Source organism: Tauraco erythrolophus, chromosome 4, assembly GCF_009769465.1.
Source record: "Tauraco erythrolophus isolate bTauEry1 chromosome 4, bTauEry1.pri, whole genome shotgun sequence".
Taxonomy (NCBI): domain Eukaryota; kingdom Metazoa; phylum Chordata; class Aves; order Musophagiformes; family Musophagidae; genus Tauraco; species Tauraco erythrolophus.
The window spans coordinates 58,659,638-58,683,218 of NC_141468.1; the positions used below are offsets into that span (position 1 = coordinate 58,659,638).

The window sequence follows — 23,581 nt, forward strand, 5'->3', positions numbered from 1 at the left end:
AAAGAACTGGTGCAAAAAGCTTCCATAGTGTTTGCAACACGCTTTGATGACTTGAACAGCACAGCCAAATACTTGCTTTTTCTTCCCAAGGCTCTCTCCAGCCATGTGGAAAAGCTGGAACCCACAAGTTTGTTTTGGTTTTTAAGAGCGCTATACTTTCACAGCTCCAGAAATGATTAAAGAGCCCTGAGCAGGACTGCAACAGCAGCAACGCAAGATCCTGCACTGGCTCAAATCTTAAAGCAGAAAACTTAAAAATTCTATCATCAGTGAAAACATTGTCTTAATTTTCAGCAGCTCCGCAGAATAAAAACATAAACAGATTGAAACCTTTCTATTCTCTGCAAAATTTGGTCAGTGGTCCCATCAATGGAATGAGACCACCAATTCCATAAGTGAGTCCATCATTAAGCGATGTGCCCAACCTATTCCCCATGGCAGCCCAGGTTGGGACCTCCTCCAGCCCCATTTTGAAGTCAGAAGTTTGTTCAAATTGGGAAGACTTTAAAAGATAAACATTTCTAGCCATCAAATGACCATGAGGGTCATGAAACTGCTACAGCAAAAAACAGGAGGAAGAAAGGCAAAGGCGTTTGGAGATTATCATCCTATAAACACAGGTGGCCCCACAAGCCTGGCTGTTTGACAAGGCTGGGGAAAGGTGGCTGCCCAAGAGGGAGAGGAAGAGAGAAACTCAGTGGCTTTGCCCTAAAAAGAGATCCTTCTGCATTACGACATCTCTTGCAAGCTGGTGCTAGGCAGAGCTGCCCGGACAGGCACGCAGGCACAGGCAGGGAAGCCCTATTACGTGCCTTCGATAAAAATCCCACATCCCTACCATGCTCACCCCATCACAGCTTCCCCAGGAGCCCAGGGCCCTCGCTGGGGTCAGTTAGGGACAGGTTGGGCTGAGACGGCACAGCTCTCACACCCTCTGTGACACAGAGCCTCCACGCTTTTTCCACTTGTGTTTCGTTACTCCCTCATGGCCTTTTCTTCCCTCTCCAGTTAAAGGCTCCGTTTGCCTTTTTAGAAGGGAAAAGAGGAAGAGTGCGTTAATCACTCCCAGTCTCTACCCAGTGCTTTCTAGGTGGTAAACTAGCCAACTTTTTTTTTTTTTTTTTTGTGTCATGAACCACTATGCAAAGCAGGAACTATTTTGGCATCACAAGCTCTCGCCTGGAAGCTTGAGGGGAGCATGGCCAAGGCAGCCATTTCGTGGCCAAGACAGTGTCCTGGGCAGCCACCATTTCCCCGTAGGGTTTGACAAGGCACTTGCCCTACACAGGCCCTGCAGTGGTGCTGAGAGTAGGGCACCTCCTCACCCGCAGAAAGTTCACAGAAACTTGCTATGGGGGGTTTAAAACTGGTTTTCATCACTGTTGCCATAGTGACCTTTCCAATTTCTGTCCTGAACTTTGATGACCAGTCTGGGGAAAGAGAGGAATGTTACAGTTTTGCCCTAAAACTGGAAATGGCATCCCCTGCCTTAATTACCTAAGGTATTCTTGTGATATTTGGCCCTTACACAGAACTGGCAAGTAGGGGTGAGTACAGAGAAAAACCCTATCACTTGCCTCAAAAAAACACCCAAAACACTTGTTTACTTATAAAAACCCACTTGGAGCCCTCTTCTTCGCCCATCTTGGCTAAGCCCGGTATTTTGGTGACCCAGAAAACAATACACAAGCCTTTGGCCTCCTAGTCAAGTTTAATTCAGAGGGCTTTAGGGTACAGGTCGAAGATCAAATTTACAATAGGACTGCTAAAAAATTAAAAATTCAAATTGTGCACCACGTCCTCTGCAGTTCTGAGTTCAAAAGCAAGAAATGATGACACGCAGAAAGGTCTCTCACTCCCTCAAGAGGCATCATCATCCCTTTCTGGTTTTGGTTCGGGGTTTTTTTTCCACCTCTTCCCACTCTTCCTGTCCTGACTTTCTCAGGGCTTGCAGGGCCTAGACTAGGGAGCACAGGAATGATGTCCTATGAGGGCAGCTGATTTCCTGACGCATGTGACCTGCAAACATCATCTCGGACTACAGCTCACCACCTCCAGCCACAGCCGAGAACACAAACTGCCCCTGCGTGCTCTGGCAGACTCCTTCCCCGTTGGGAGCTTCTGCTCAGAAAGGTGCCTTCAAAACCAGGCACGCACAACCCCAGCAGCCACCCCAGTCACGCTCCTCAGTGTGCCTGCGGTCTTTCTGGAGTCTGTTTCCCAGGGCTTAAAATTACAAGTCTGAGGGAAATTTTCTTGCACGCCAAGAAAGCAGAGTTGTGACACTGCAGGGTGGTCTGCCTCAAAAGCGGAAGCCTTCTGCTTCCCTTTGCCAGGACCTTCCCCAAAGAGCCACAGCGTGAAGTGCAGGCTGCTATGGGCAGCTGGGGGCTACTCCAGGATCAGTCTGTGACCTCCTCCTTTATGCTGCTGATGGGAACGGGAAGCTCTGTGGCTTCAAATTCTGCTTCTGAGGGGCTGACGGTTTCTTCTTTCACCTGCACGACGATGACTAGCAAGAGACAGAAAGAGAGAGGGGAAAACAAATAAGTAAAATCAATCCATGCGGCCTCACTTCACCTGGGGCAGCCCAGAACCGGCTCTTTTAATGCAGATACTCAAAGGCTCCAGGCTTCTAGCTCACTTTTTGAGAGTCGCTTACCACATGCAGCCCCGTCTTGCCAGCACAAACTTATCCATGGTCACAGCAGCAACCAGGATGGGACTAAACCCTGGCAGCATTCAGCTGCCCACTCCCAAGTACAACTTCTCCCAGGGCCAAGGGAGGAGAAGCCAGTATGGTCCATTCTCTACCTGTCTGGGTCCACACAGGGGAAATTAAACCTCTGCGAGCAACAGGGATCTTCATGAGGGTTCATCCCCATGTGCACAAAGCACCTCACCCACCCTTTTCCCTAACACCCACTAGGGGTGGCAGGTGACCCAGCTGCCAGGATCTGTTCTGGTCACTACATCTCTTGATGCTCAGCATGATGGGCTGTGCTCGCATGCAGTGACAGCCCTTATGGGGACTGGGATGTGACAGCATGGCTTTGACACATCCATCTTGTCTCTCCTCCCTAACTGACCTCACACAATCAGACTGCTCAGTAGGGCAGCCAGGCCCTCAGCAGGCATCAGCACTATCAAGACATCTAGCTGTACAGGTGCCATCAAATCTCCTCAGGAGGCAAATCTTCCCAGGGAAAGCAAGCAAAGGCTTTCTTCCACTCTCTCTGTCTTCAGAGGAGTAGGGAAGGACATTTGTCAGGTATTGTCTTTCCCTGCCTGAGGGAATCCATGACTTAATGGCCAAGAGGGAGGGCGGGTGGCATGCCAGGTGTACACAAGACAGTTGCATGTGGCTGCTGGGTAGAGTAACTCAATCCCTTACTCTCATCAGGTGCTGGCTCTGGCAAAGCCTTGCTGGCAGATTTTGCTTCTCGTTTCATCTTCGGAGTGGAAGGCTTCTTGACAGCCTGCTTGATGTTGCGGGTTTTGGCAGATAACTTTTTCCCTTAACAAAGAGATAACACAGCACAGGGAAAAGTGTGTTTCTTTACCCCTGCAAAATCAGCAACCCTGCTCCACTGAGAAACCACAGGCCAAGGACCAGGACAAATGACCAGCAAACTACACGGTCATTAGCTGCCAACTGGTTACATGACAGCAATGGCCTACTGGAGAAAAACTCTGTAGTCATCATCTCAAAATATGCCCCTGTGTTCCGCTTCATTAAAGGCAAGACACTTCAGCGTGTGCTTAATTTCCAAGGAGCAGGTCCTGTTGGAATCAGTCTGGAGACAGCTTTGCTTACCTGTCTGGGTCTAGTTCTAGGCAATAGGCATGTTGGCTGCAAGGCATGGATGTCGTAGCGTTAATGCTTTCATTTTTAGCTGATGTTTTTATTTAGGTTGAACATCTTTATATTCTTTAGATGTCCTTTCCTCTCCACCCCCCAGGAAGGAATTTCTTGCCTCTCTATACATGATCTGCCACAGCTACTGCAACAATGACAACAACGACAAGATGAAACGTTGTTCAGCCCCACTACTGGCCTCTTCAGCCATCTTAAGGCCTTCTTTTCCTCAGCACAAAGCAGGCAGGGTTGCTCTCCAGCTATTCTCCAGCTGCAGCAACCAATCTCCCTCTGACCATGGACACAGTGGGCAAAGCAGCACAACCTCATGCCTGGAAGCAAGTGCCATGTATACCTCAGCCAACAGAAAACAGACTGCAAAACAGACCCTTCCCATACAAGCAGCTTTCTGCTCCTTCAGGTAACAGGGCAGTTAGGAAGGATGAAACTGTGCAGTCAAACCCACAGCTGACTGAGGGCATCCACAGCAAGACAAGGCCTCTCTCTCCTGCTCTGATGGAACATGGACAGGGTTCCTCTAACTGCACCCAGCCTGCGAGTGAGCAGGAGGCCACTAACCAAACATCACTCACTCTTCTTTCCATAGGGTTTCTTCTTCCTCTTGGGCATCTCCTTGGCCTTCACTGGAGTTGTGGGCTCTGTCATGGAGACGAGAGGGAAACAAAAGCCAAGTCCCATAACCAGTAAGGAACTAACTGGGATGAAGTGACATAAGCAAGAAACAAGACATACCCGTTCCCCCGAGCCAACGCCCTCTTCCCGAGCCAGCCAGCTGAGGGGAAAGCAAGGCTCTAGCGCAGTTGCCGTCTGTGCTTCCACGTGAGGGCCCAGGGTGGCAGCCTGGGATGGCATAGGGGAGAGAGGCTCAGTAGAGATTTGGCAGGGGCAGTAAAGAAACAAGATTTGTAGCTTGGGACAAGAAGGAAAACATCTGCAAAGGCAAGGCAATGGCCTCCCTGCGACAAGGGAAGGAGGAAAGTCTTGAGAGGGATGCTCTTACCTTTTACAGGCAGAGTCAGAGAATTGATGAGAAAAGGGAGCAGGGGCCGAGCTCCCCCTGCTACCTGGCTGAGGTTGTAGGTACGCTTAGTAAAAGGGAGCTGTGCAGGGATAGGACCACCTGGAACTCTACCCAACTTCATCAGGAGCAATTCTCTGTTGGTGTGCAGGTGGAGGAACAGAGGGAAAACAGAGCCAACCTCAAATGTCAGGCTGTTTTCTCTCCATCAGAGACTCCTCCCTCTACCAGCAGCTAGAATGTGTGGCAGCAGAGGAGGAGTTATGGTAGCCAGCCCAAATCGAGGGGGTAATTTTCTGCTCCCTACAAGGCCGAAAAAGGAGGAGCCACTCACAGAGGAGCAGGAAGGAAACCTTTGCCTCTCGTGTTAGAAACTACAATCAAATCTTCACTCACCTGGAACAACAGGTGGCTGAAGCTGGTAGCCTGTCAGCTCACACCACCCCACAGGATAAATGTCTGGAGACTCGCAGTCCACCCACTGGTCATACTCATTATCCCAGCCATCAAAATGAATGCTAAGGAGGCGGTGGACTACACGCTTCACCGTGGCCACGCAAATGAGCCGGGGCTCCATCAGGTCTACTGCTTCCACCTTCATGCCTGCCTTGAAGCCATGGTTTGGGCAGTCCTGGGTGCAGAAAAAATAAAAAAAGAAAACCTAAGGCCATTGCATCCAGTTCAAACCCACACCTGGCCACCAGCACCCTACAACAGCTACAGGCTTGTCTCCAGCTTAAAGCAAGCAGAGAGGATCATAGAATGGTTAGGGTCGGAAGGGACCAAACTCACAGTTCCACAACAGAACCAACTAGTCACATAACAGAAGAGGGCACACATGAGCAGATCCAAGGTCAGTTGTGTCCTTAGGGAACCTCAGCCCAGCCTTTAGAAACAAGATCCTGATCTGGGGGAAGCAGCAGGCAGCAGTTAAGGGACACCTGATCAAACCCATTAACCTGAGATAGCCTTGGGAAATGAGAAAAATGGGCACAGGCCCAGGTGCTGCAGCAGTTTTGCTGATGCAAAGCAGACCCCGTCCACCCAAGTGCAAGCCACACGTCCACAAGCAATAAGTGGTGCAGAACCCACCAGGAACGTGGAGTTCTTGGAAGCGCTACAGAACTGCAGGTCACACTCAGAGGGACCAAGATATTACATACACGAAGGCATGACACTGCTTGTCCCAATCAGCCAAACAGGGACTTTATGCGGAGAGCACACACTTCTGTGCCTTGGGCTCTCCTTAGAAGTGCTGACTGCCAGCAAAGAGCAGCCCAGCAGAGACATTGCATGTTGTCTACCCTGACTTCAGGAAGGCTTTTGACACTATCTCCCATAAGATCCTCATAGAGAAGCTGATGGAAGTACAGGCTGGATGAGGAGACAGTGAGGCAGACTGAAAACTGGCTGAGTGGGTGGCCCAGAGGGTGGTGATTAGTGGCAGGAAGTTTAGTTGGAGGCCAGTAATTAGTGGTGTACCCCCGGGGGTCAATACAGGGTCCAATCCTGTTCAACATCTTCATTTATCTGGATGACATGACAGAGTGTCATGTCAAACTCAGCAAGGTTGCTGGTGATACAAAACCGGGAGGAGAAACTGATATATTAGAGGGTTGTGCTGCCATCCAGAGGGTCCTTGACAAGCTGGAGAAATGCTCTGACAGGAACCACATGCAGATTAACAAAAGAAAATGTAAAGTCCTGCACCTGGGGAGGAACAACCCCAGGCACCAGCACATGCTGGGGACCGAGTAGCTGGAAAGCAGCTTGGCAGAAAGGACCTGTGGGTCCTGGTGGGCACCAAGTTGAACATGACCAGCGATTTGCCCTTGAGACAGAGAAGGATAATGGTATCCTCAGCTCCATTAGGAGGGATGTTCCCAGCAAATGATAGGAAGTGATCCTTTCTCTCTACTCAGCACTGGTGAGGCCACACCTGGAGTGCTGTGTGTAGCTCTGGGCTCCCCAGTACAAGAGAGACATGAACATACTACAGAGAGTTCAGGAAAGGGCTGTGAAGATGATGAGGGGACTAGAGCATCTTTTATATGAGGAGAGGGCAAGAGAGCTGGGACTGTTCAGCCTGGAGAAGAGAAGGCTCAGGGGGATCTATCAATGTATGTGAATATCTGAAGAGAGGGTACAAAGATGGAGCTGGGCTGTTCTCAGTGGTGCCCAGGGACAGGACCAGAGGCAATAGGCACAAAACTGAAACATAGGAGGTTCCCTCTGAACACCAGGAAACACGTTTTACTGTGAGGGTGACTGAGCGCTGGCACAAGTTGCCCAGAGAGGTTGCAGAGTCTCCATCCATGGAGGTATTCAAAAGCCATCTAGACATGGTCCTAGGCAACCAGCTCTAGGTGACTGTGCTTGAGCAGGGGTGTTGGACAAGATGACCTTCAGCGGTCCCTTCCACCTAACCATTCTGTCACAGCCAGAGCTCTTGTGCTCCTCCTTGCTGACTGAAAGCATCCCTACACATCTCTTCTTCCTGGCAGCACTCACTGTGTTGAAGAGCCGTGCTGGAACAGGTCTTGATTTAGTCTCTTCCAGGTAACTTTCCCAGTTGAAGGTCTTTGGATCTTGCCCTGCAGCAGGAAGAAATGGTCAGCAGGAAAAAAGCAGTCACTGGGCAGATCACTTGGGAGAAAAGGCAGAATAGGCAGGAAGGAGGCATAGCAACTGGCTGCAAATCAGTTTCATTAACCAGCACATACAGCCTGATCTTTGACGTAAATCTACTGCACAGATTCCATGGCAGTCCAGCACCCCCCTCCAGCAGTAAATACGGAAAAGTTCAAGCTCCAACTCTGAACACCTGTGTTAGTCACATACCCAGACCCCTGAGAAAGGTGAGGAGAAGCAGCAGGCAGGAAGGAGTATGTTCAAAACACACCACTAAGACCAATCTTTCTCCCACCAGCAGGAACATAAAAGGAAGACACAACAGCACTGCATAAAAGTGCTACAACGCAGAAATTCAGTGCAGACCTTTTTGGGCATGGCCAGATGAGGCAGTAAAAACACTCCTAGGATGACTGCCCCTCAGGATTTTGCAGAAACATTGGTCTCAGTTTTATTCATAGAAGAAGAACAGAGGTGACTCCTGCCACTTTTAAGTACTGAGTCATGCAGCAATGTCTCTACTTATCCCTTCCTACCCTCTTTGTCTGTTAAACCTTTGATTCTGTTCAGTTTGGGGATCGTACACCTCTGCCACTAATCCACCAGAAGCTAACCAACATGTCATTAATGCCCTCTGGAGATGTTACTTCCTTCCATAAAGCACCAAGACTTGGTACACGGGCAGAGCTCAAACGGACTGGCTCTCCGAACCAGCCCTATCTCCCTGAAAAACAAGCAGATTGGGACTTTGTGGTTTTGATTCATCTGAACCTCCCAGAAAAGTACAGCCCAGCGTATTCTGCATGCAGGTTTGTACCACAGGGCAGAGTCCAAATCTCACCTTTCGGAGGGGTCAAATCGATGTTATTCTTCTGACAGAAGTTGACAGGGAAGATGGCGTGTGAGGAGGCATGGTAGCAGAACCAGTCAGAGCCATCAGTAGATGTGGCTCCATCAATGCTGATCATGAGATACCCGTCCAAGAGGACCTGAGATGGGAGTGAAGGGCATGATTGTAGAGCTTCGCTTGCTCTAAAGCCTCTCGTCTCACAGTCCTCCCAAGAGTCCCCACAGATGGGTCACAATTACCACTAGATAGTAAAATGCAATGTTATATGCTCCAGGGAATGCAGTAGCTTCTCCTGATGTGTTAGTCCGTACAAGCTAACCCTCAAAGCAGCAATTTCTGCAGGACTGGGATCAACACTAACAGCCTTGTAAAAAGGACTCAGCCGTAAACAGTCAGGAGCTCCACTCTCCCTCAGAAACAGACTTCATTGGCAGTCCAGAGACCCTCTACACCAGCCAGGCCATGAATTTGTTACTGGGCAGAAGGGAAGAGAAGGGTACCACCTTCAGACTTGCTACTTCCTATAGCACAAAAGATTTGTCCCCTTCTGTTACTCAATGGTAACTGGTGCCTACCAAATGTGATAGGCACATCTACCCCAACCTCTTCACGTTTCCAAGCAATGGCCAAATGGAACATTTTACAGACACAAAGAGCTTTCCTAGCATGCCCCTGCCAAACCTCAAGTGTCAAAGTCATCTGCTTAGGTCCTAAAAGGACAAACAGCTTCTTGAGGAAGCAGGAAAAGCCCAAGTCAATGCTATGCTTTAGGACATACAACACGCCTCACCGAGGAAACTTGGCCAAGCAATTTACTTCCCAACACTAGCACAGGAGTAGAGCTCACTGCCACCTCATTAAAAGAGATTGCAGGAGGCATGTCCATCTTCAGCTTTTTACGCCAGTGAATGATGCCCATACAGATACACAGAGGTCATCCCACAACTCTTTGCCTCTCCCTTCTGTCCTCAAGGCAGCACTACAGAGGCCTCTCCTTATGAACTCCAAGAACCAGAGAACAAATCTTCCCTGTCCAAGGGTGAAGGAAGGGTGGCTGTCACTCAAACACACTGGACAGTTAGCTTGCAGATCAAGCATGCTCATCGTCATGCTGTCCACTTAGGCACAGGTGAACAACTGCTGGTATCATCAGCTTCTAAGACCTCTGAGGTAACAGCCCAATTCTCTCCACACACCAGCTGTCTACCGCTCTTGACAGCCCTCTCCTCTCCCTCATGCAAAATCCTACATGGTCACATTCATTTGCAAAGACCTGAGGAGAGGCTGGGTTATCTCAAGTAAATGCAGTAGATCCCCTTCCACCCACTGAACTTACCTTGCAAACAGTGGCCACACAAATGTTGCTCAGATTTAGGGGATCAATGGCCTCCAGTTTCATGCCTTCCTCAAACCATCCACCTTCAGCATAGACAACTCGTACCTAAGGGAGACTCTGGTATACCACGTGCTGTCAGGTGTATGGGACAGTCCCATCCCGACACCAACCGTGCCAAGTGCAAAGAGGATTAGAGCTTCTTTACTTGGCTGAACCCAAGTTGGGAGGGGAAAGAAGAAAAATAACAAGAAATACAAAGAGGCAGCCAGTCCAATGCTGTGCTTGTCAGCAACCTCCTGCCAAGGCTCTCGTCACTCAGAGAGCCAGACCCAGAACTCAGTCACTGCTCCACAGGAAAGCAAGCCTCCTTCTCATCTCAATCCTTACCAGCATGATCCAGCCCCTTGTCTGGTCTCTCCCATGCAATCGTCTTCCCTCTCCAACTCAAAGTTCCAAGCAAGTGCTCGCCCTTCAAATGAGTCCCTCAATCTGTCATTGTCTTTTAGTTCTTCCATCTTTCTGTCTTGACCTGCCCCGGCCCAACCACAGCCTTGACACCTAAACACCTTACTGCCTTACAGCTGTAAGACAGACAAATGAGCCATCCTCAACAACCCACACAGCAGCATATATACCCAAGGAAGGAAGTGGTATCATTGCTTCCTTTGCTGTGGCCAACACAAAAAGGCAGACTGGTTCTACCTTCTTAAACAGATAGGGGATAGCGTCACAGTAAATCTTCCGGAAGGTGGGATGGTTTGCCATGTCACTGCGTTTTTCTTCTGTGAGGAATGGAAGAAACAAAGAGAGGTAAGAAGCCTGTGGCAACTGCAGTTAAGAAAACACACTGGCTATTAATTATCTGGTGAGAGCTCAGCAGCTATGAGAGCTAGATAAGAGATCATGAAAAGAGTAGTAAAAAAACCAGGTCAGTCCCTCTACGCCTTCCCATAACATGTGCTGTGATGCAGGGCTTGCTCAAAAGCAGATAGATGATCTTCCTTAGCACTAGTGATGACACCTCTACATGCAGCTGTAATCACCAGGGAGAGGCAGCAAGGGAGGAAGACACAACCAAAAGGATTAGCAGGGCTCGAGTCTTGTTTCTTCTGCCAGTCTAAGCTGATCAAGAATTCCTCTCTGTAAAGTCTAGAAAAAACACAACCTGACAGCATCCAGTCTTACAGAAGCCAGCATGAATTTCCTGAAAAAGACTATGAACATCGGTGATGTTCCAGACTCTGCTTTTTCACACTGTGGAGACAGACTACGTGCTTCAGGTAAGAAACCCTACAGTTCCTCTGTCCTGACTGGTGGCAGTAGATCGCTGAGCTTTTATCTATCCGGAGAAAAAGCAGCAGACACAACTGCATAGGCCTTATCAGTCAGGTTCTGAGGTAGCTGCCTGGCTCCCAGCATGTCAAGACTGATATCAACAGCAGGGCCCAGGCACCTCATAGCAAATCAGAAGATGCTTGCGGTGGCCTGATTCCTACCTGTCTTCCTCATGTTGTGGCCCACTCTCCGTGACCAGCCCACAGGATGTATGAGGGGACTCCACATGTGGCACCAGAAGTCATCATCACTGTCGCCGTCCTCATAGAGGAGTCTCAGTCTGCCCCCAATCACTGTGTCTACCACAGCCACGCGTGTCCGGGATACATGGTTCTTATCCACCACCTCCACTCGCATGCCCTGCCGGAACGGGTACTTCATGTTCTCTGCCATCTGGCAACAACCAACAGAAGAGGTGAGATCAATCGCACTTGGTGTTTTCCTTCCCCAGATACTTCAGAGAACAGCCTTCCCCACAGACATCCTAGCCAACCCCCTGCACTGCCCAAAGCTGACTGGGATACAGCTCTGTGAATGGATGCATGGGAGCAGGTTCATCAGGGGACATGGAGCTGCCAGTCCCACACATGACAGCATAGTTGGGCACAGGCATCCCAAGTGGGCCCTGTCCTGTGGCCTCATAGCAGCTACCCCCATCCTGGCCCAGCATCTGTGTTCAGCCAGCACCTTGTATGAATGTTCAGAGCCTGAGAAACAGAAGTCCTTTCTGTTCAGCAGGAACTGAGTGGGGAATTGCATACCTTTTTCAGTCATGAAAGAGACCATAAGGGTTTAAAGGCTGGAAGCAACTAGAGACATAGCTTCCCAAAGGGCAACAGGATTTTTTGGTTGACTTTAGTAGAAGTCAGGCCCTTATTTTAATTTTCTTTTACTCTGATCAGAGGTAGAGTAACATGATGATCTGCCAACTCCACCTCCAATGCCAGAGTGTCATGGTTTAGGCTGCTCCAGCAACTAAACTCCACACAGCCGCTTGCTCACCCTCCCCTACCCCCTGGGGATGAGGAAGGGAATTAAAGGAGAAAAGGAAAAGAGACCCGTGGGTTGAGATAAGAACAATTTAATACTACTGCTACTAATATATGAATATATACATATATGTACAATGATAAATATATACAAACGAGTGATGTACAGTGTAATTGCCCACCACCCCTTGACCGAGGCCCGTCTCGTCCCGAACTAACGATCCCGAAACAGAAAAATCCTGATACCACAATCCCGGACGAACGGTAGGCCCGAAAATAGAGAGCGAGACAGAGAGAGCACTCTGAGAGTCTGAAAGTGAGAGCCCGGAAGAGCAAAGGCCCTTCTTTCCGGCTGTCCCTCACTTTTATACTGGGCATGACACTGCATGATATGGAATACTAATTGGCCAATTTGGCCTCTATCCTAAGTCTAAGTTCAAATCATAAGGAGAGTCGTGGACCCCCCGTCCCAGCCATGCTCCCCCCTATCCTGTTGTGCTCCTGCACACTGGCAAGAACACAGCAGCTGAAAAGTCCTTGAGACCTCAGTGCCAACTACAAACATCAGTGCGCTGTCAGCGTTCTTCTCAGAGCAAGTCTCAGACTAAAACCATAATATGGAGCTCTTCTAGCTGCTAAAAAGAAGAGCCAACTCTGTCCCAGCTGAAACCAGGACACAGAGTTACTCTGCAGACTGACCCAAAGGCACAGGCACACAAGAAGAGTCACTGGCTGCCTTCGGATTTTTTTGAAACCTTCAGTTTGCTGATATAGCCTAGCCCTACACATCCACAAACACCCAAAGCCATTTAAAGAACACCTGACATTTTAGCACTGGGGATCCCAGAACGCTGTGCAGCAACCAAGAGGCACAGCCCAAAACAGACTCAGACATCCAAACTAGCCTACTCCTGAATCCAGAAGAACTTTTAAGGGAAGATCTTCCCCTTCCATCTCCTGTTCATTAGGTGGGAGTGGAGATGCTAAGGGGAGAAAGATACCAACATCATGTCTCCCTCTACCACTTCCCTTCCACGGTGTGAGCTCTCAGCTACAAGCTGCGGCCCAGGAACAAGCAGCTACGAATATCCTCTCAACTTTCTGAGAAGCAACAAGGGAAACACCAACTACCATCAAGGTCTCCAGCTAAGTGTCACCAATTACCTTGCACATAGCAAAACCCATCATTTGCCTTCCTGCCTGCTGCCTCTGAGACCGCCTTCCTTATCTGTGGTTTCCAAAGTTGCCAGACACAAAAGAGCCTCTTCTCCCCGACAAGGCCTAACCTCAGTGCAGGCTACATGAAACAGCCACAAGAGCTATAAAGCTGCCAAGGCCATGGCTCTTCTGCTTCCATGCACTTCAAGGGAGCCTGCGCCGCTCTCACTTCCTGCAGGCTGCTGTGCTACCAACAATGAAGGTAAAAGTTTATGACTCTGAGAGCCATTTCCCAGTACTGTAACAGGGCAGGGAAAGGCCAGGTTGGAGCTGCATTGGCCTCTCCCTTCAGCAGAAAAGTAGATTCATCCCCAGTGTTTTCCAGCAGAGGTTGACAGGACAACAGCCCATCTATGACCCAAAGGAGAAACAGTTGTGCTGATAGGGCATAGGGGCTGCGCCATTACCTACAGCATCATGACAGGTGTCTCACTACCTCTGTCCTGCCCAAGTTCCAAGGAGGCACATAGGATTTGCACAGATCAGAACCAGAAGAGACGTGCTGCACACACATCTCTTGGCTTTGGCTTCATTTCCGCACGTAAAATGACAGTCTCCCACATTTACCTTGATGTGGAAATCCACTGGGATGGTCCTGGCTCCCACTAGTTTTTTCATGAGGTAACTTCTCCAGTCAGTGTACTTGGCATGGATAGCTACATATACACAGGGAAAAGCACGTCTTTAGAATCAAAGGAATTAACAGCACCACACTACACCTCTTCTCCTCTCCAAGAGTCTATCTGCATTAAAAGGCCTTCTTCACATTCAGATCCTGCACCTGGTCTCAGGTAGACTCTGTTCTGCAAGCTCACCCCTCCAACTGGCTGCAAGGAACACTGTTACAGCACAGACTGGGCCAAGCAGACATTCAGCTCCACAAATCTAGCTGTGGAAGCAGTATTAGAGCAAAAAAAGAATTCAGCTTGCCAGAATTCTGTTAAATTGGCATCCCTCTCCTAACTGCCAGCTGAGCAGGGACTGGATCCAGAGCACTCCCCAGAGACATTATCCAGGAAGTTCCCCCAAAGGTTAAGCCTAGCCACCGTGTGGGTCAGAAGGAGGAAGAGATGCCTGCATTAGCCTCCGTCCGTAGGTCTGAGAGCAGCTCTGCATCCAGCACTCCCAGGGTCAACCACAGGGAGCTGCAGAGGGAGCAATCCAAACAGTCTCCAGTTTGTCAAAGAACTAACTGTTCCCTATAACTCAGAGCACAAACGGAGCTGTGGTCCCACATACAGTGGGAGCACCTGGCCTGCTGCACTACGCACAAACTAAGGCTCCTCCACGCCCAGGCACGTGCTGACCCCTCTCACCCCACACTTACTTAGTGGCGGTACCAGGATTTTGCTGTTGATGGCACACCAGCCAATGGGGTGAATATCCACTGTGCCCAAATTGCACCAGAAGTCATGGCTGGCATCATTCTCAAAGCCCTCGTATCGCAGAAGGGCCCTGTACCCTGCCAGGACAGAGCAGACCAGAGCAAGGCGTTAGAGGCCAAGGATTTCTCCCCTCCCTGTTGTGCACCACAGGCTTAGTTCCTACAGCACGTCCTTCAGAGCTCTGCATAGGTTATCAGAGCTTCTCCAGCCATTCTGGAGGCAGAACCACCCTCAGAAAAAGCCCAGCAACCAGAACAGATGCTGGTTTCCTCCCACTCCCGCACCGTGGTATTTCCTGTTCCAAAATCTCTCAGCTGTTGTAGAGCTCCTAAGAGCTAATGATTTGCTTGACCAGCTACACTCAGCGCTCCAAAGCTTCCCTCACAGATTAGACATCCCCAGCTTACAGGAATTACATTGGAGACATACCTACAGTCTGCATGACGGATGCAATCCAGTACACGCGGCTGGGGAGCACAGCATCACTGTTCAGCACTTCCACTTTCATACCTTTCACCACATCATCCCACTGATCGAAGAGCGGCACCTGAAGGATTGAGGCAGCTGTGATGGGATGCTGACAGCTAGAGCAGGGCTCGGGCCCTCATTCTAGCTTTCAGAGACACGTTTTAGGCAGCTACGCTTTCATCTTAGGCACACACTTGCATGCCTTACCCTTCCTATATCTGCCAACAGCTTGAAATGCAACCAAACTGTCCTGAATATCTCACTGAGGTGTTCACTGAGGATCTCAAAAGGCAGAACATTGTATAGCAACACTTAACTATTTCACTGCCAGCTGTCTTATTACCTCAAAGTAGCTGCTGCCATTCCTCTATGGTATCAAAATCTCTAATCATCAATAAAACTGTCATGTCTTCCTGACCTATTCTCAGAAAAAAGGAAATTTTGTTAGTGTTATCACAGATCACAACTCAAAAGGAACAAAACAAGTGAGTTTTAATACACAGAGAGGCTGGGGCTGCTATAATACCTAAGAATTGCCATTCTTCCATGTATCTGCCTCAGCTACTTCACCCATAAGGACTGCAAATTGGAATGATAGGAATCAGACATGCTGGAGGGGCAGCTACTATCAGGCCCACATAAACCGTGCTCCTCTCTGCACATCACCCTGGACTGTGCTCGCCTACACAAACAGCAAAGGCAACCAGGAGCTTTCCACTATCCCCCTCAGTCAGAACTAATTCTGTCCCCATCTAGCATTGGGCCATCACCACCAGCAGTGCTTCTAGCAAGTTCTCCTCTGCTTCTTCCCCTAAGACTCCTAATCCCTCTGCGGGACTCCCACTCTTAGCTATTGAGAAGCCCCAGCTTTTTTCCTTGCATCAGCTGGGGCTCAATAACCAGCTCCACAGGTCTCTCCTCACTTGTCACAGCAGTGCAGGGAAGCCCCATGTATACAGCATGTCCCATGCGCACTGCAAGGCAAAGTAAAGAAGAACTCACATGTTTGAAGCAGCTGACAGGAGCTGCCTTGAAGCCATGTTCCTGCAGGTACTTTCCCCAGTCAAAGCCCAGGACAAGTGCTATAAGCAGACAAGGGAGAAGAAAATCAGGTGAGATTATAGAGAAGGCACAGAGCACTCAGTTACCTCTGGACTACAGCTTGCAGCCACATTGCAGCCTGCTCTGGGACAGAACCCTCTGCCTCAGCACACAGGGACTCTGCGTTCCAGCGCATTTTCCCTCGTGTGGAACTAGATCTCATGAGCAGCCAGGGATCGGCCCCCAGCAAAAGGCACAATATATTATTAATCGACCCTTGTGGTGACTTGCTTCTGGGGAATATAGGTCTGCTGTCACAGGATGTAGGGAGGTAACTAGGAAAGCTAAGACCTCCTTGGAATTAAACCTTGCAAGAAAGGTCAAGGACAAGAGAAAGGGCTTCTTCAAATACATTGTAGATAAAACTAACACTAGAGGCAATGTAGGCCCACTGGTGAATGAGGAGGGTGCCCTGGTGACAGAGGATAAGAAGAAGGAGAGTTACTGAATGCCTTCTTTGCCTCAGTCTATACTGCTGGAGGCTATTCTGATAAGTCCCAGAACCCTGAGGCTCCTGAGGAAGTCAGGATAGAGGAGAAGCCTACCCTGGTTGATGAGGACTTGGTTAGGGACCAGGTAAGCAACCTGGCCGTCCATAAATCCACGGGTCCTGATGGGATGCACCCGCGGATGCTGAGGGAGCTGGCGGATGTCATTGCCAGACCACTCGCCATCATCTTTGCTAAATCGTAGGGAACGGGAGAGGTGCCTGAGGACTGGAGGAAAGCAAATGTCACTCCGGTCTTCAAAAAGCGCAAGAAGGAAGACCCAGGTAACTATAGACCCGTCAGCCTCACCTCCATCCCTGAAAAGATAACGGAACAACTTATCCTTGGTGCTGTCTCTAGGCATATCAAGGATAAGAGGGTCATTAGCGGCAGTCAATATGGCTTCACTAAGGGGAAGTCGTGCTTGACAAACCTGATAGCCTTTGATGAGGACATCACCCAGTGGGTGGATGATGGTAGAGCAGTGAATGTGGTCTATCTTGATTTCAGTAAAGCATTTGACACAGTCTCCCACGGCATCCTCACAGCTAAACTGAGGAAGTGTGGTCTGGATGATCGGGTAGTGAGGTGGATTGTGAACTGGCTGAAGGACAGAAGCCAAAGAGTAGTGGTCAATGGGACAGAGTCCAGTTGGAGGCCTGTATCCAGTGGAGTCCCTCAAGGGTTGGTACTGGGACCAGTATTGTTCAACATATTTATCAGTGACTTGGATGAGGGAATAGAGTGCATGGTCAGCAAGTTTGCTGATGACACTAAACTGGGAGGAGTGGCTGACACACCTGAAGGCTGTGCTGCCAGTCAGAGAGACCTGGACAGGCTGGAGAGTTGGGCGGGGAGAAATTTAATGAAATACAACAAGGGCAAGTGTAGAGTCTTGTATCTGGGTAAGAACAACTCCATGTACCAGTACAAGTTGGGGACTGAACTGTTGGGGAACAGCACAGGGGAAAGGGACCTGGGGGTCCTGGTGGACAGCAGGATGACCATGAGCCAGCAATGTGCCCTTGTGGCCAAAAAGGCCAATGGCATCCTGGGGTGTATTAGAAGAGGTGTGGTTAGCAGGTCGAGGGAGGTTCTCCTCCTCCTCTACACTGTCCTGGTGAGGCTGCATCTGGAATATTGTGTCCAGTTCTGGGCCCCTCAGTTCAAGAAGGACAAGGAACTGCTTGAGAGAGTCTAGTGCAGGGCCACAAAGATGATTAAGGGAGTGGAGCATCTCCCTTATGAGGGAAGGCTGAGGGAGCTGGGTCTCTTTAGCTTGGAGGAGACTGAGGGGGGACCTCATTAATGTTTATAAATATGTAAAGGGTGACTGTCATGAGGATGGAGCCAGGCTCTTCTCAGTGGCATCCAATGACAGGACAAGCGGAAATGGGTATAAGCTGGAACAAACATGAGGAAGAACTTCTTCACAGTAAGGGTAACAGAACACTGGAACAGGCTGCCCAGAGAGGTTGTGGAGTCTCCTTCTCTGGAGATGTTCAAAACCCACCTGGACGCATTCTTGTGTGATCTGATCTAGATGGTTCTGCTCCGGCAGCGGGATCGGACTAGGTGATCCTTTGAGGTCCCTTCCAATCCCTAACATTCTGTGATTCCATGAAGGGGGAGCAGGAGGGGCAAGAAAAGGGATCAAATCCAGCCCAGGGCTCAAGCACTCCAGGGAGAGTGGAGAATGTATCCTGTCAGCGCTAAACCACTTAGCAGCTTTGCCTCTCAGCAGCAACACTGCAGAGTCACACCAGCAGCACTCTGCTTCCCCAGAGGGTGCTAGGGAAATCAGAGCAAAGCACTGGGATATTAATCCCACAGACACTTCTGATCCAAGGCTAGAGCTCTGCTCCAGCAGCAGTCTGTTTAGGGATCACTCCCTGCTGCCACCCCCTGTGACTCATTTTTGCCCTAACATAGCAGTTTGCTACTCCTTCAGCTGCAGCAACTGGTTACTCCTCAAGTTGATCAGTGAGTGACTTGGGTAAAACGTTAACTCCCCGCAGGCAGTGGGGCAGCAAACGGCTGGGAGCAGCAGGACACCTTTAAGTCAGCTTTGCCAGCAAAACTCAGAACTCAAGGGACTGTGAGTACAGAGCTTATGCTTCCGGTCAAGTCACACGAGGAGTGAGGATAAGGCTGCAATAGTGGATGGGCAGGAACCCGCCAGGGCTTCGTTAGCACTGGCAGGGAGAGGGAGAGAGACATGCCGTCTGTCCTGCCAGTCTGTGTCAGAGCGATCCACACACATCATCTCAGTACAAGGCAGCGTACCAGAGGGAGGAAGAGGACTGTAGAGCTCACAGCCCTCCAGGTGTTCCCATTTCTGTGGCTCCAGCAGCTGCACCTCCTCACACCTCACCTACACTCACCATCCTGGCCTGTCAGTGTCCCATCTGCCAGCTGCCCCGTGCCCTGCGAATGGAGGAAGGCCCCAATCTTGGCTGACCAGGCTGCCTTGTGCAGAACTTTAGCTTTCTTTGTTGGTGGCTTCCCCTATAAAAGAAGCAACATTAGGAACATCAGTGACACAGGAGAGAGGAGTAAGCCAGGTGTTCTGGTTTTGACTAGGACAGTTAGTTTTTCTTTTTAGCAGCTAGAAGAGTGCTGTGTTTTGGATTTAGTCTGGGATTTGTTATGAGAAGAATGTTGATAGTGCACCAATGTTTAGAGCTGGTGCTGAGACATCAAGGACTTTTCAGCTTCCCATGTTTTTACCAGTGTGCAGGAGCACAACAGGCTGGAGGAAGCATAGCTGGGACAAAGGGCCCACAACTCCTAGCTTAGTACTTGAATTTAGATTTAGCATTGAGGGCCAAACTGGCCAATGGTATATTCCATACCATGCAACATCATGCCTAGCATATAGATAAGGGTTGGCTGGGAAGTTTGTCCCAGTTTTAGCTGGGACAGAGGTTTTTTTTTTAACAGCCAGAAGAGCTCCATGTTTTGGTTTCACTCAGAGGCTCACTCTGAGAAGAATGTTGATAGCAAGCTGATGTTTGTGGTTGGAAGTGAAACTCCAAGGACTTTTCAGTGTGCGGAGTACAGAAACACGGCAGGATAAGGGGGGAGCATAGCTGGGACAAGGGGGACACGATTCCCCTTGTCATTTGTGTGGAACTTAAGACTGAGGGCCAAACTGGCCAATTAGTATTCCATATCATGCAGCGTCATGCCCAGTATAAAAGCGAGGGTCAGCCGGGAAGAAGGGCTTTTGCGCTTTTGCTCTTTTGCACTTTTGCTCTTTTGCGCTTGCTGCGCTGTTGCTCTGCTGTTTTTTTTCTTTCTCTCTCTCTCTCTTTCTCTCCCTCTCTGCCCCTCTCTATTTCGGGGCCTCGCGTTCGTCCGGGATTTGCAGTTTTCGGGACGAGACGGGCTTCGCATACGAGGGGTGGTGAGCACCTACATTGTATTAAATCATCTGTATTAAATCACTCTTATCTCAACCCACGGGTTTCACGTTTATCCTTTAATTCTCTCCCTCATTCCTGGGGGTGGGGGAGGGGGAGTGACCGGCTGTGTGTGGGGCGGTTCAACATAACCCACGACAAAGTTTGATCTCTTCTCGGACCTCTATCTTTCACTCTCTTTTCGGGCCTCTCACTCTTCCAGGAATGCAGCGTTAGGACTTATGTGTTTCGAGATCGCTTGCCAGGATGGCCGCTGGTGACTGAGTGGTGAGCAATTATGCTGTGCGTCACTTGCTTGTATATATTATTATAATTTTATATATTATCATATATTATTATAATTTTTATATTATTACTTTAATTTTATTTCAATTATTAAATTGTTCTTATCTCAACTCACAAGTGTCCTTCCCTTTTCCCCTTTATTTCTCTTCCCCATTCCCCAGGGGGTAGGGGAGGGTGAGTGAGCTGCTGCATGGCATTTAGTTGCTGGTCAGGTTAAACCACGACACCAGGCCCTGCAACTGGCCAGCAGGGCATTCATATCTTCCTTGGGATGATTTTCAGGTTTCAGCATTTACACTAATGCTCACAGAAATAAGAAGAAACAGTAGGTAAAATATAACTGTGTCCTTCTCTAGCTTCTAGGAAGCATCACCTTTCAGCATGCCTTCTCTGGGGACTTCAGGCCACTGGTAATGGCAGTCTGGTCTTTACCTAGAGAGCAACCACCCACCCCTGCATACAGGCACATCCTGCTCCATTGCCAGGGAAGAAGGAAGGGTTTTGACTCACCTTCAGCCTGGCCAGGATGCTGGCCTTCTTGGAGTTTGAGGAGTAGCTTCTGGAGCAGGAGACACTGCAGAAACGTTTGGTCTTGGAGAAGAAAGCCTCCCTGGTGCCCACAATCCCACACATCTCACACACAGCTGAGAGAAGGAAGGCACAAAAATGTGAGCAGTTGGCAGGGTCAACACACTACAAGGGCAGAGCTGAGCCCAGATAACACTCATTACACATAGCAGCTCCCCCACGTAGCACAGAAAATGCAGCCTCAATCCAGTGCTGCTTCCAAAGCACACTCAAGATGCAGTCATACACCCTTCGGCTTCCCCCATCCCTCGGTTCTTTCCATCACGCACATGCTTTAGGTAGAACAGGCAGGCAGGGCAGTACCTGGCTCGGAGCCGCTGTCCTCTGTGAGCCGGCCTGTGGTAAGCTGGTGCATAGGAGAGGCCGGAAGCTCTCCAGCTTCCCGGTCTGCCACCTCATCGTCACTAGACTCATCCAGACAGGAGCTGCTCTCGCTGCCCATGCTGCTGTTATAGCCCCGGAAGCTGTCGTAACCCCCAAAGATGTCCAATTCATCATTCTCACCCTCCTCCTCCTCATCACCTTCCTCCTCCGCCTGCTCCAAAGATGAAGTTTTGTGGGAGAAGGTAGACACCAACTGAAAAAAGAGCCAGTCTGCTTTAAAATAGACATTTTACACCACACTCCACAGTAAACCTGCCCTCATTGCTGGGGGAATCTCTTGGACCAGGGAGAGGCCATGGGGTGAGCAATGAGTCCATATAACAACCCAAAAGGTAGGAGTTTGAATCCCTAGCAGGGAAGCTATTACCTGGGCAACAGGCCCCCTTTGCACGTGTTTCACAGGCTGCATTCTGCTTCCCAAGAGGGAAAAAACAGCCACAGAGCTACAGCTACATAGAAGAAAAGTCTGAGGAACATGGAAAGAATACAGGGAACTACATTGCCATGCTGACGAAGACAGAGACGACTGTATCCTTCCAGGCACTGTCTCTCCCAACACAGTTGCACAGCACCAGACACCATCAACATAAAAGTCACCACAAGCTTCCAGCGCAGCGCACAAAGCTGCACAGTCTGGCCACCATGGCTCCCAAGACCAGTACAGCCTGGATGTCAGGCAGGACAAACTTTACTCTGGAGAAACTTCATGTTCTTTGGAAACTGCATAGTCCATAGCCGACCTCATTTCAGAAGCTGCATCAGCAGGATGACAGAATGTTTGTTAAAGAGTTTTTGCCTACAATCACATGACTCTTCAACTAAATGTCCTCACTAGCTCTTTGTACTTCCTGTTACAGCAATAGAGCAGAGAGGCAGTGACGGAAGAAAGAGCACAGAAACTCAGTAACTGTTTCTCAGGCTAGAAGAATCTTGAACCAGGCTCCAAATAAACACAAAAGAAGCTGGGAAAACGTGTTAGCGACTCATGAAAAAGCAGCAAGAAGTCAGCATCAGAACAGGGAATGATGGAACAGAAAGGCAGATTGGAACAGCCACACGAGGCACTAGGATACAATTTTTCATCCAAGCAGGCAACAACAAAAGATCAGCGGCAAGTCCATCACCTTCCAGTGCTAAATTCCCTCTGATCCCTGGCTCCTGGGTATTACTATAGACACATGAACGGGAAGACCAGCCTTCACTCACTCCTGTCTCCCCACATCCTCCCTAGCTTTCACACAAAACAGTCCCAAGATACTCGGGTTGTTCCCTGAGGACAGAGGTGCTCTTCTGCGTATCCATAGCCTCAGACAGCACTCCTGATGTTTGAAACGTCTGAGCTCCTCAAAAAAAACCCATTAATTGCTTTATGGCCCCCATCTGGGTGCGCACCTTACTTTGGCTCATAGGAAGTGAATATCTTTGGATCGTTACTCGTCCATCAAACGCGAATGAAACCTGTGGGCACGCTAACAAGCTCGCAGGGCTGACGAGCGCGGAGAGCACCTCCCGCAGCTTGCTCAGAGAGGCAGGGAGGGACGCCGAGGCCCATCCCGCCCGGGTCAGACCCACCGTCCCCTCCAGCACCAGCCCGGCCCCTGGCGGCGCGGAGCCGGGACGGACGGCCACGCCGGCAGCCACGACAGCACGACGGGCAGGAGGGGGCGGCCCGGCGCTCCCCGCCCCCCGCAGCCGTTACCCCGCGAACACAGCCCGGGCCGCGCGCCCTCCCTCAGGGCAACGGGCGGCCCGGCCCGGTGCCCCCAGGCTTTCCCCGGCGGCTGCAGGAGCGGGCGGCCTCCCGCCGGCCCCGGAGGAGCCTCCGGCGCCGCTCACCTCCCCCCGCTCCTGCTCCATGGCTCCCACGACGCCGCTAGCCCGCCTCACGCGCGGGGAGCGCGTCCCCCCTCAAGGGCGCATCTGATTGGCGAGAGCTGGGAAAAGGAAGCCAATCAGCGAAGAGTTTGTTCTCGCCGCGCTCCCCGCGGGGCACGACGGGAGCTGTAGTTCTTTTCCCGCCGGCGCGGCAGGGAGGAGCGGCAATGGCGCCCGTCGGCGGTCCCACCCGGGGGCGGAGGAGAGACCGGGCCGAGCTCCCGGCTCCCCGGGCACGGCGCCGAGGAGCTCTCGTAGTTCTGGGTTCGCGCTCTCGGTCCCGGAAGCTTATGTAAACAACAAACCCAAACAAATTGAAAAACCC

At 50.2% G+C, this 23,581-nt stretch overlaps 1 protein-coding gene across 4 annotated transcripts; it reads right to left on the minus strand.

The window, feature by feature from the left end:
- Nucleotides 1-1,572: 1,572 nt before the first annotated feature.
- On the minus strand, nt 1,573-23,262 carry L3MBTL2 (L3MBTL histone methyl-lysine binding protein 2). 4 transcript variants are annotated; one of them, XM_086611028.1, is made up of 18 exons: nt 23,218-23,255; nt 21,301-21,532; nt 20,920-21,053; nt 19,084-19,207; nt 16,113-16,192; nt 15,072-15,189; nt 14,585-14,719; nt 13,825-13,913; nt 11,212-11,443; nt 10,418-10,497; nt 9,716-9,820; nt 8,371-8,518; nt 7,410-7,492; nt 5,295-5,529; nt 4,613-4,720; nt 4,453-4,518; nt 3,395-3,517; nt 1,573-2,512 (listed from the first exon to the last, which is right to left on the minus strand). In XM_086611028.1, exons 1-18 carry the CDS (start codon nt 23,236-23,238, stop codon nt 2,403-2,405), a joined length of 2,223 nt encoding a protein of 740 aa, XP_086467154.1. In that variant the 5' UTR covers nt 23,239-23,255; the 3' UTR covers nt 1,573-2,402. The 4 variants fall into 4 exon arrangements, with proteins under 4 accessions (XP_086467154.1, XP_086467153.1, XP_086467156.1 ...); XM_086611027.1 differs by having other exon boundaries at nt 21,301-21,574; XM_086611030.1 differs by lacking the exon at nt 4,613-4,720 and having other exon boundaries at nt 21,301-21,574; nt 23,218-23,262.
- Nucleotides 23,263-23,581: the final 319 nt, after the last annotated feature.